We start from the raw sequence: 11752 nt of genomic DNA, 5'->3' as shown, positions 1-11752 counted from the left end.
AAGGTGTGGGTGTAGTGGTTATTAAACCTATGTGACTCAGTTGGTGAACCTACACCAATAGTTGGTGCAGTGCCATCTTAAGAGCATTATAGGCCCCCGGGCAATACAGTGCACTGGGGCCCTGTCTACACAATCACGCACTAGAATAAAAATGCAAATTATCAATAAGGCGATATTTATTGGTACTTTCAACAAAATCAGTGTTTAAACATTAAACACAACGTTTGAACAATATAACATGACCTTGAAAAGCAAGAAATTGAAAAACAAGACATTACTGATTGAAATTGGACAGTACAAAAACACTAATCATTTATTAAATTTGCGACACTTTTTTGTACAGAATTCCTTTATAACTGGCTTGAAGTCAATGGTTTTTAGGATGTCATGTTCAATGCACATTAGTGAAAGCCAGTTCAAACGATGCTGCCCCATTGTGCTGCGAAGCTCATTTTTTATCAGTTTCAATCTTGAGAACGAACGCTCTCCTGCACAGTTGGTCACCATCATGCACATGAACACTCTGAGTGCAATTTCCACATTCGGAAAAACAGATTTCAAGTTGTCTGAAATTATTTTTCTGTACAATGCAGGAAGAGTCTCACAATTTTGATCAAGAATCATGTAGTGCTTGAGATGCTCACATTCATTTAGTAGGTCACCATAATCAAGATCTTTGTGATAAACATTAGCCAGATATTCACACCTTTTTTTTAGGTCATCAGAACGAATTGTTTTTAATTCACAGAAGAATGAAAACATATTTCCAATCGATGAATAAGCTTCTGCACGTTTTGTCAGTGCAGGAATTAGAGAGTCCAGAACAGGAAGGAATGTTTCCACCTTAAACTTTTCACTTTTACTGAGAAGTACCTCTTCTTCTGATCCGTCATATCTAGTGAGGCGTACACTTCGCTTTCCTTCCCGTTTTTCCTTATATTCTGAATCTGGACACCTACTCCTGGCTTTCAATTCATATGCACTAAATCTGTCTCTAGTATCCTGAAGATAAGTTTTTAGAGACTCAAGAAGGTTCATGGCAACAAATATATTCATATCCTCTGATTGCAGGACCTTGCTTGTTTTGTTGACTCTTTCAAGAACGTCATTCCAAAGAATTGTGAGGAAGATCGTTTCCAGGTTTTCCATTTTGTCACTCAATCCTTTTGCCTCTCGCCTTGTATTTACTTCCTGTTCAGTGTCAGCTGATACAGAATCTAGTGCATTTTTAATTTTCTCAAAACCCTCATGTAAAGCATGAACAGCATCAAAATGTGCCGACCATCTTGTGTCAGACAGACGCTTGACCACAATGTTTTTCCCAAGAGATGTTGCAAGAACATTCCATCGATGTGTGGAAGCAGAGAAGAATGAATAAAGACGCTGAACAAAGTCGAAGATTTTTACACACTGTAGACAACACTCTGCTGCTTTTACTCCCACCAGGTTCAAGCTGTGTCCAGCACAGGGGACATACACGGCAAACTCATTCAACTGAAGAATCCGTGCTTGCAATCCAGTATAGCGTCCAGACATATTTGAGGCATTGTCATATGACTGACCACGACAGTTGGATAGTGGAATTTTGTTCTCCTTAAGGAATCCCACAACAGTGTCGGCAAGATTCTTTGCTCCATGAGAAAAGATGGGGATGAACTTAAGAAAACGTTCCACAGGCTCACATCCTCGAATGTACCGGACAGTAAATGTCAGTTGATCGGTGTGTGAGATGTCTGGAGTGGAATCTACACTTATTGAATAATATTTTGATTCTTTTATTTCTTCAAGAATAGCAGAAAGAACATGTTGTCCCATTATTTCAATGAATTCCTCACAAATGTTTGCTGATAAATATGATGGGTTCCCCTTTCCTGGATTCCCATACAATTTGAGATGTTCTTCCAAAAAAGGGTCAAATTCACTTAACAGCTCAAGAATACCCAAATAGTTTCCATTTTTAGCAGACCCAATTATTTGGTTTTCTCCACGAAATGGCAAACCTCTGGAGGCAAGAAAGCGAATTACAGAAACCACTCGTGTCAACACTTTATGCCAATACTCCTGCTCTGAGCGAAGTTGTTGAAGTAATAGTGTATCAACATTTCCAGTTTCTTTATGGCGAATAAAATATGCCGTCATGCACTTGCGATGTTCTTCTCCATTTTCATGTTCACCAATAACATTGCTGTGCTTCCAGTCATTATATCCTGATGTAGCAAAGGGAGATTCTGTCTTGGAAAATAGGCGACATGCAAAGCAGTACAAACGACCTTGGGATGGCGAATAGAGTAGCCATTCACGCTTTACACACTCGCCATTCCGCAATTCACGTTTAAACACATTCTTTGACAAATACCTTGTCTGTGTATTTTCTCTTCCAGTTCCCTTATACACTCTGCCTGAGTTTAAAAGGTTGCAGTCATGATTCTGGCATGCTGTCGGCCCACTATGAATCCAGTAATCCACTGTACTAGTATTGCTAATATCCCATAGCCCCGGATCTGTGTCTTGGGTTGCAAACTCCCTTACTGATACAGATGTGGGCATTTCCTCTTGTGGATTTTCCCCAGCAGTAGGATCAGGTAATGATACCATTGGTATTTCTGCTGGAATTGAAGTGCATGTAGATGTGGATGCTACATCTGGAGGAGCAGAACTACTGGCTGACGTTGCACCTGTATTGAGCCAAGATGTTAGTTTTGGAAGTTTGCACATTTTCTCTTTCTCCTCTGCAGCCTTTTTCCTCTTCTGTGCTCCACTCAAAACATTACGTTTCATTTCTGCACTAAAGGTTATTTTCACCAACACGTAATAAACTTTATTTTTCCTCACCTTTTTTACACTTCCTCGAACGAGTGGCAACTCTAAGATTGCTATATAAGGGGGACACATAAGATATTACAGTCAAAACTTGAGGGGCACTAATAACTTAAAGTGGATGTAAACCCAAACATTTTTTTTTTTTTTTGTGATGTCACAATGTAGAGTACCCAGGCAGTACACACGCCACTCCAACATTAATACCCACCAGCACCAGCAGTACCCACACCAGCATTACCCACCAGCACCAGAGTGTGTACATTTATATATATATCTATATATATTTCGTTTTTTTAGTTGTATGATTAAAGTGGATGTAAACCAAAACATTTTTTTTTTGTGATGTCACAATGTAGAGTACCCAGGCAGTACACACGCCACTCCAACATTATTACCCACCAGCACCAGCAGTACCCACACCAGCATTACCCACCAGCACCAGAGTGTGTACATTTATATATATATCTATATATATTTCGTTTTTTTAGTTGTATGATTAAAGTGGATGTAAACCCAAACATTTTTTTTTTTTGTGATGTCACAATGTAGAGTACCCAGGCAGTACACACGCCACTCCAACATTAATACCCACCAGCACCAGCAGTACCCACACCAGCATTACCCACCAGCACCAGAGTGTGTACATTTATATATATATCTATATTTATTTCGTTTTTTTAGTTGTATGATTAAAGTGGATGTAAACCCCCAAAAAAATAAGATGTCACGATGTAGAGTATAATATTTCCTATAATCTGTGCCCAGTCTTGCCACACAGAGTTAATCCAGCGCTGAGCAATCCTCTTCCAGATAAAACCCTGTCTAAATAAAAAGTATGTTCTTCTCTCCTTGCTTTGAGTGACAGGTTATTTACATATCTAGCTTGGACATGTTTATCATATGTTATGTTAAGTTTATCATAATATGAGGTGATCCACAGGTCATTGTATATTACCATGATGTGTTATGTGGGGGAGGGGTGTATTTCTCACTTTTTATACTTTGGATCACCTCATATTATGATAAACATAACATAGGAGATAGGAGATATTCCCCTCGCAATGCGCCGCTGATTGCAGCGGCGCATGCGCAGGGGGGGATCCTCATCTGAAGGGCCGGCCCCGCCGACCCATGCCGGAATGAAATCTCCCGCGCGCAGTGACGTCATCGCCGCTCCAGCCAATCACAGCGCTGGAGCGGCGATACCCAGAAGACATGCTCGGCGTGGACCAGGTAAGTTCCCTACCTCGTTCTGACGTAAGTATTTCATAATGAGCTAATATGCGGTGCATACTAGCTCATTATGGCTTTTGCCTTGCAGGTGTAAACAAAAATAAAAATGTATATGCGGGTTTACAACCGCTTTAACTCTGTGTGGCAAGACTGGGCACAGATGATAGGAAATCTTATACTCTACATTGTGACATCAAATTTTTTTTGAGTTTACATCTACTTTAATCATACAACTAAAAAAACTAAATAAATATATATATACAGTATATATATATATATATATATATATATATATATATATATATATATATATATATAAATATAGATATATATATAAATGTACACACTCTGGTGCTGGTGGGTAATGCTGGTGTGGGTACTGCTGGTGCTGGTGGGTATTAATGTTGGAGTGGCGTGTGTACTGCCAGGGTCCTCTGAGATGCGGACGTGTGACAGGAAGTATGCGGCTGCAGTAGAGAGCAGGGCCGATGCTTCCTGTATCTGTCAAAGGCGGAGTGCATTTGATATCACTCCGCCTATGAAGAGCCGGAACTACACAGAAAGCATCGGCTCCATTCTTCACAGTGACACAGAGGCGTATCTAGTAAAAATGGCGACTATGGCAAGCACTGAAACTGCGCCCCTGTCAAAACTTTTGAAACCCATCTTTCAGATAACCGTAACAAAAAAAACAGCTAACAAAAGCCATAAATGCAGTAACATCAGCACCCATGAATGCAGTAACATCGGCACCCATGAATGCAGTAACATCAGCACCCATGAATGCAGTAACATCAGCACCCATGAATGCAGTAACATCAGCACCCATAAATGCAGTAACATCAGCACCCATAAATGCAGTAACATCAGCACCCATAAATGCAGTAATATCAGCACCCATAAATGTGGCCTTACCAGCACCCATAAATGCAGTGGCAGTACATTCATTCATCATCAGTGACCGAGACCAGTAGTGACAGTAGATTAATACATTAGTGACCGTGACCAGTAAATTCATTAATTCAGTGAGCGTGACCAGTAGATTCATTCATCAGTGACTGTGACCAGTAAATTCATTCATCAGTGACCGTGACCAGTGAATTCATTCATCAGTGACCAGTGAATTCATTCATCAGTAAACGTGACCAATAAATTCATTCATCTATGACCGTGACCAGTAAATTCATTCATCAGTGACCGTGACCAGTGAATTCATTCATCAGTGACCGTGACCAGTAAATTCATTCATCAGTGACCGTGACCAGTGAATTCATTCATCAGTGACCGTGACCAGTGAATTCATTCATCAGTAAACGTGACCAATAAATTCATTCATCTATGACCGTGACCAATTAATTCATTCATCTGTGACCAGTAAAATCATTCATCAGTGACCATGACCAGTAAAATCATTCATCAGTGACCGTGACCAGTGAATTCATTCATCAGTGACCGTGACCAGTGAGTGCAAGACATTAATACATCAGTTACTATGAAAAAAAAAATGTATATAATATATTGTGCCAACCAAAAATAAATGTATAGGCAGCCAACACAACAATAAGACTGAATTGTGAACAAATGTAGGGTTATAACATGTAGCGCTCAAAAAATCTGAAATACCGTAAAGTGAATAAGTGTCACTGTTGAAACAGTAAAAAATATTGTCCACAGAGGTGCTGAATGAATTCACATCATGTGATGGGTATTCACAGGAGAAATATATTTACTAAAAAAAAAAGAATATTAATAAGTGATGAACCAAGGTTTGTCTCACTCATAAACGAGTGTGTGTATGACGACTATTCAAAAACAGTTCTACCTGGCACACCAAGGATGACTAGTATGCAATTAATGGTCACAAATGGAAAACACACTTGAAGTGAATATATATATATATATATATATATATATATATATATATATATATATATATATAGCTGTGATCAAACCAACTCCACAAGTATGTGATCACTGAATATAACTTGTGATGCAAATAAAACACAGTTCATAATATCACAGTCGTGAAATCCCAGTGCAAATAAAAATGACCAAATGCATGGTAGATATAACACCCGGCAGTGCCTTCACCTTGGAGGAGTGGGGAAGAGAAATGGATACTCTTACCAGAGATTATGGATCCAACTCACCATACGGCGGCGAATCAACAGGGCTTGTATCCACAGACCATGTCAGTCCATGGTCTGTGGATACAAGCCCTGTTGATCCACCGCTGTATTTGAATAACAGCAGTGTGTCATCATATGTCATTGCTGATCTTGGTTACATGGACTATTTGGTCATTTTTATTTGCACTGGGTTTTCACGACTGTGATATTATGAACTGTGTTTTATTTGCATCACAAGTTATATTTAGTGATCACATACTTGTGGAGTTGGTTTGATCACAGCTATATATATATATATATATATATATATTTATTTTGATATTCACTGCAAGTGTGTTTTCCATTTGTGACCATTAATTGCATTCTAGTCATCCTTGGTGTGCCGGGTAGAACCGTTTTTGAATAGTGGTCATACACACACTCGTTTATCACTTATTAATATATTTTTTTTAGTAAATAAATTTCTCCTGTGAATACCCATCACATGATGTGAATTCATTCAACACCTCTGTGCACAATATTTTTTACTGTTTCAACAGTGACACTAATTAACTTTATGGTATTTCAGATTTTGATTGAATCCATCTAATACACATTTTGAGTGATACACTTTGTACCCCTACCCTACATCAGTTTCTATGACCAGTGCAGACAGAAGCAGGACATTTGGCCCCCTCTACCACCCCCCCCCCCCCGCCCCCCGCCGCCATGCTGTATATATAAAAAAAAACAACAACACATTTACTGCATTCAGTATGGCATCATTTGAATTTAGAATGCTGCTTTCTTACTTGCAAAATTGAGATACAGTCTGACACTGTACTCCTGTCTCAATTGTTCCTCCTCGGCGGCTCTAGCGCGGCTCCTCTTCGTTGCAGCAGACAGGCAGCTCTCGTGAGTGACGTCACACCTCAGGGGGAGGGAAGTCGTGGGCGGTACGGTGGCAGCGACGGCGGTGATGTCTATTGGCTCAGGCTGGCGGGTACAGGTCAGAGGCTGAGAGCGAGCCGCGAGTGTGATCCATGCCCATGCCTGTGTGCGTTAGGCGGCCGTTCCCGCGGGCTCGCGGGAGGCTGCCGCTGGCCTGCGGCAACGCTGCTAAATGACGGTTGGCAAGTTGGCTGGTGGGTTCGCTGGGCAGGCGGGCCCCCAGGCAAGTGGGGCCCCCGGGCAACTTCCCAGCGTGCCCATTCAAAAAGACGGCCCTGAGTTGGTGTCCAAGAGACCTCCACGTTAATAGGAGAAATAGATGAATGAATAAAGTCAGGACCCTGTGCAGGCCAGCAAAGAGAAGTGACTTGTGATAAAAAAAAAACATTTAAAATTAGAAATAAAGCAGTTCAAATGAGTATCCAGGTTGAGGCCTCTAGGAACTAGAGACCCCAACCTGTGTATCCTACGGGTCTCATTTTGTGAGACCTGGATCTTTTTGTTGCCCCCCGCCAGTGGTCTTTAATAATGTCAACCCCATAGAACGTGAGGCAAGATGGATCCTTATGATGTTTTTCCTCAAAATGTCTAGAGAGACTATGTTTTGGGAATCCATTACGTATGTTTTGGATGGGCTCACGTGTTCTTACACGTAAGGGTCTGGTGGTACGGCCCACATACTGGAGTCAGCAGCGGCACTCTATGACGTAGGTCACATGGGTGCTATTACAAGTAATACGTTATTCTATCTGGAATTCTCTATTATGTACAGGGGACTTGAATGTTGTTTTTCTCAGAGGCTGGGGTTTATTTGTTTTGCACGGTGGGCATCTCTGGCATCCGTGGAGTCCTTCAGGTTCTGGACAGGTGTTCGCTTCCCTGGGGGGATCGAGTGCATTGTGGACGGGGTGTGTTAGTGGTGTTGGTGCTCTGCGGTGGGTGAGTCTGGGTCGTGATGGCAATACCGCTACTAAAGTTCTGTGCTCTTTGAAAATGGGCCAATACTTTTTGAAGATCTTTTCCAATTGTTGGTATTGGTTGCTGTATACTGTGATAAAGGCCAGATCCATAGTAGGTGCTTAATGAAGCTTTTTCTTGTTGAGCAAAGCTTCCCTATCCATCTCACAAATGTTAATTTTCAGTTGTTGTCAGCACCTATGCTTTTGGGCTGCGTTTCCACTGGTGCAACTCCAATGTGGCCTGATTCAAGGTGCGATTTGGAAATGCAGCTTTAGTGCGACTGTGGTGTGGCTTTGAATGCGTTTTTTTGATCCAGAAGTCGCATCAAAATTGTGCAGGTACCTTTATCGGTCGCTGCAGCATTGAGCCACATAGATTGGAATGGGTGCTTTTGAAATCAATGGGCTGCGAGTTGTAATGCGACTTTGGGTCCAAAGTCGCATGACAAATCACATCAGTGGAACCGGAGACTAAAATCACACTGAATTATCTGGATGTATGTGAATCTATTCCTCTGTTTAAACAAATAACTGGGGATGGTAAGCGGTGTAATAAGATCTGTAAACACTGACTATATTGTAACTGCTAAAAATCATTATTAGGTAAGCGTCAGTTAAATTAGTGCAATTAGGTGCCTCTTGCACTGCAAGCAATCATAACAATTTAATAAGTAAGCATTTCTTTTAGAATATTGCAGAAAAGTTCACGGGAGGACAACTAATTTAGTTGGGAAAATCCCCGGGCTAATTTTTGAAGGACTATAGTCAGTCATTGTTCTGACAAGTAGTGAAAAAAGATCAGCAGAGGGGCAGTACCGGTCCACTCAATCAGGGGTCAAAGCGTAGCTAGCTTTGGGAAAAAGCGACCTTTAAGGGTTTGCGGGATCAGCTCAAAGTCCTTCGTCCGCAAAAAGGATGGGAAATCAAATCACTTTCAAAACGGATGTCGAACCGTGGGGAGCCTTACCACTTGACTCCGAAAGAAGAAATGATAGATAAATATGGACCTTGGGTTGTGAAATATATAAAAGATTGGGATCAGTGGACAGGAAAGCAATATTCGAAAAAGGGTACTTTCAAGCCAAGCGCATGGGAAGCCCTGTGGTACAGTCACCACGGGAAGATGATACGAACAAATGAAAAAGATGCTTGGAGGGCAGGGATGGTAGGATATCAGAACTGATGAGGTGAGTATTTTTAATAGGGAATCCACATCCCCAGAGAAGTGATGATGAACAGAGTTTATGTGTAAGTAGGATATAGAACATGTAAGGTCTTGAGGTCATATTTGACCTAGATAAATGGATTGTAAGGTTATGTGTGATGGCATGAGGATTTGTTTTGTGTTGGTTAAGGTTTAAAACTTGGGAATGGTGTTCTATAGTTCAGAGCAACCCCCCCCCTCTCTTTCCCTGACACAAGTCAAACTGAGAGTGTGTGACGTGTGTTCTCAGCTGCTGACTCAGCTCTGACAGCCCGAATGACCCCCCCTTCTATTTTGGGAGGGTGTGTGAAACAGCTGTATTGTCATGCAAATTGAGTGAGCCGAGTGAATGGTAAAACGAAAGTAGGATGCCTTATGTGTATGTATATATATATATGTATATATATATATATATATATATATATGTATATATATGTATATATATATATATATATATGTATATATATGTATATATATGTATATATATGTGTATTTTTTTTTGTATTAACGGTAATCTTTGTTTCCATAGAAGTTTCTTTTTGAAGTTTTCCAATGTACTCAGAATAGGTAAGTATGACTGTCTTGCAAGACAAAAGGGAAACTTATAAAAAAAATGTTTGTTTTAAAACTGCTCATTTTTAACCATGGTGAATACATTTTTTAGGGGGGAATTATTGGTATACCATAGAACGAAAATCCATATGCATTAATATGTATTATAGTAATACATATTAATGAAACGTTGAGCTCAACAATTTTTGGTATGTTAAAAGAAAGTGCACGGTTTATGTAATATATAGTAATGAATATTTGTGTTTTATATGCTAATGTCTAGTTACAGATATATAACCATTGTTTTTTTGTTTCCAGGTTAAGAAAAAATTGAATGTTTATTACTAACTTTTATTTTGTGTTTAATCCCTCAGAATCGATAACTGAGTTTTCAGGACTTCAGAATAAGAGGAAATCTTTATGTTGGTCAGTCGGTCTGGTTTCACAAGGTTTAGGTTTTCATGACCATTATCTAGTTAGAACGTCTAGTGATCAGTCCATGTTTTTGGACCACCTAGTGGGGGTTACATGTGCTGATCCACTGAATAGCAGAACCAACTAACTGAGGTCCGCATATTAGTTTTTACGAAAAATTGAGTAAGACTGCAAGGGATAATTGGCACTCTAACACATATATTAGGCTAAGTAGCATTCAGAGGTACCACACTTAGGCCCCGTACACACGATAGAATCTATCCGCAGATAAATCCCAGCAAATGGGTTTCTGCGGATAGATCCTATGGTGTGTACACGCCAGCGGATCTGTTTCCGCGGAGAAATCTCCTCTGGGATGGATTCCAGCAGATCGAATATTTGTTGTGCTGCACAACATATCCATCTGCTGGAATCCATTCCAACGGATGGATCCGCTCGTCTGTACAGACTTACCGGATCCATCCGTCCAAAGGGATTCCCCGCACGCGTCGTAATGATTTGACGCATGCGTGGAATTCCTTATATGACAGCGTCGCGCCCGTCGCCGCGTCATAATCGCGGCGACGGCGCGACACGTCATCGGCAGAGGATTTCCGCGCGGATTTCAATGGGATGGTGAGTACACTCCATCCCATCGAAATCAGCGGATTTCTTTGAGAGGATTTATCCGTGGAAACGGTCCGCTGGACCGTATCTGCGGATAAATCCTCTCGTGTGTATGGGGCCTAAGTGTTACAAGGGTTTTGGGGTATTCTCCAGCGGTTGAAATGGATCGGCCATAGATCCGTGGCATATCTGTTTTCTTATTTACCGAAGATCAGCCATGCTGACACGTGTAGTTCCATAGATCTAATAGGTAAAATCCTGATGTTACTTTGGCCAGACTTGTGTTTTTAGGACTTCTTAAACTCCCCCCCGCTGTTAAGCCTGGCTGTACAAGGTTGCATTGCCTCAGTGCTACAAGGAATTTTTTTCTTAGTCTATTGGTCAGTTGTGTCTGGTAGCACCCGTTCCCTTGAGCTGGATACACTATATGCAATTCTTGTTTTCCAATTTCTTTTAGATTTACCGGCAGACATATAGTACGAGGGCCTGCCTGGTGGCATACGAGTCGAAAGTGCATAGGTATGGCCTCGTATTGTATAGTTTTAGGGTTGAGTCTGGAGAAAAGGCGCGCAGGAAGATTGTATGGGGTGATACCAGCTCTTGGCTGTTCCAGGGGCCCTCACTTCCGATATATATGTGGACATGCAGTATTCTCCTCGGTTAATATCCATAGGTGTCCTTTCTATCCTAGATTACTTGTGTACCTTAACTGGTGGTCTGTGACTTGCATGCCAAGAAGATCAGTGCCCCAGGGTGGCAGTAGACTCCTGTCTTTCATGGGAGTCCTGTCTGAATGGTGAAGGCAGCTTGTTTTGTAGGGGTGAAGGATAACATAGTCTAATTACTGAATTGATAGAGGAGGGAGAAGGTGTGCAGCCTCTATG

The 11752-nt window shown here is 41.1% G+C and overlaps 1 protein-coding gene across 1 annotated transcript; it reads right to left on the bottom strand.

Annotated features, from left to right (window-relative positions):
• Window positions 1-269: 269 nt before the first annotated feature.
• Window positions 270-3065, bottom strand: LOC120932449 (zinc finger MYM-type protein 1-like). Its single transcript, XM_040344811.1, has one exon. The coding sequence runs from the start codon at window positions 2890-2892 to the stop codon at window positions 310-312; it is 2583 nt and encodes an 860-aa protein (XP_040200745.1). The 5' UTR covers window positions 2893-3065; the 3' UTR covers window positions 270-309.
• Window positions 3066-11752: the final 8687 nt, after the last annotated feature.

This window comes from Rana temporaria, chromosome 1 (assembly GCF_905171775.1).
Source record: "Rana temporaria chromosome 1, aRanTem1.1, whole genome shotgun sequence".
NCBI classification, from domain to species: domain Eukaryota; kingdom Metazoa; phylum Chordata; class Amphibia; order Anura; family Ranidae; genus Rana; species Rana temporaria.
The sequence above is the reverse complement of the archived record's forward strand: the minus strand, read 5'-3'. Positions and strand labels throughout refer to the sequence as shown.

What these genes read in the sequence shown, in the direction of transcription:
- LOC120932449 (XM_040344811.1), bottom strand. Translation starts at nt 2,892, where the DNA reads ATGTGTCCCCCTTATATAGCAATCTTAGAGTTGCCACTCGTTCGAGGA.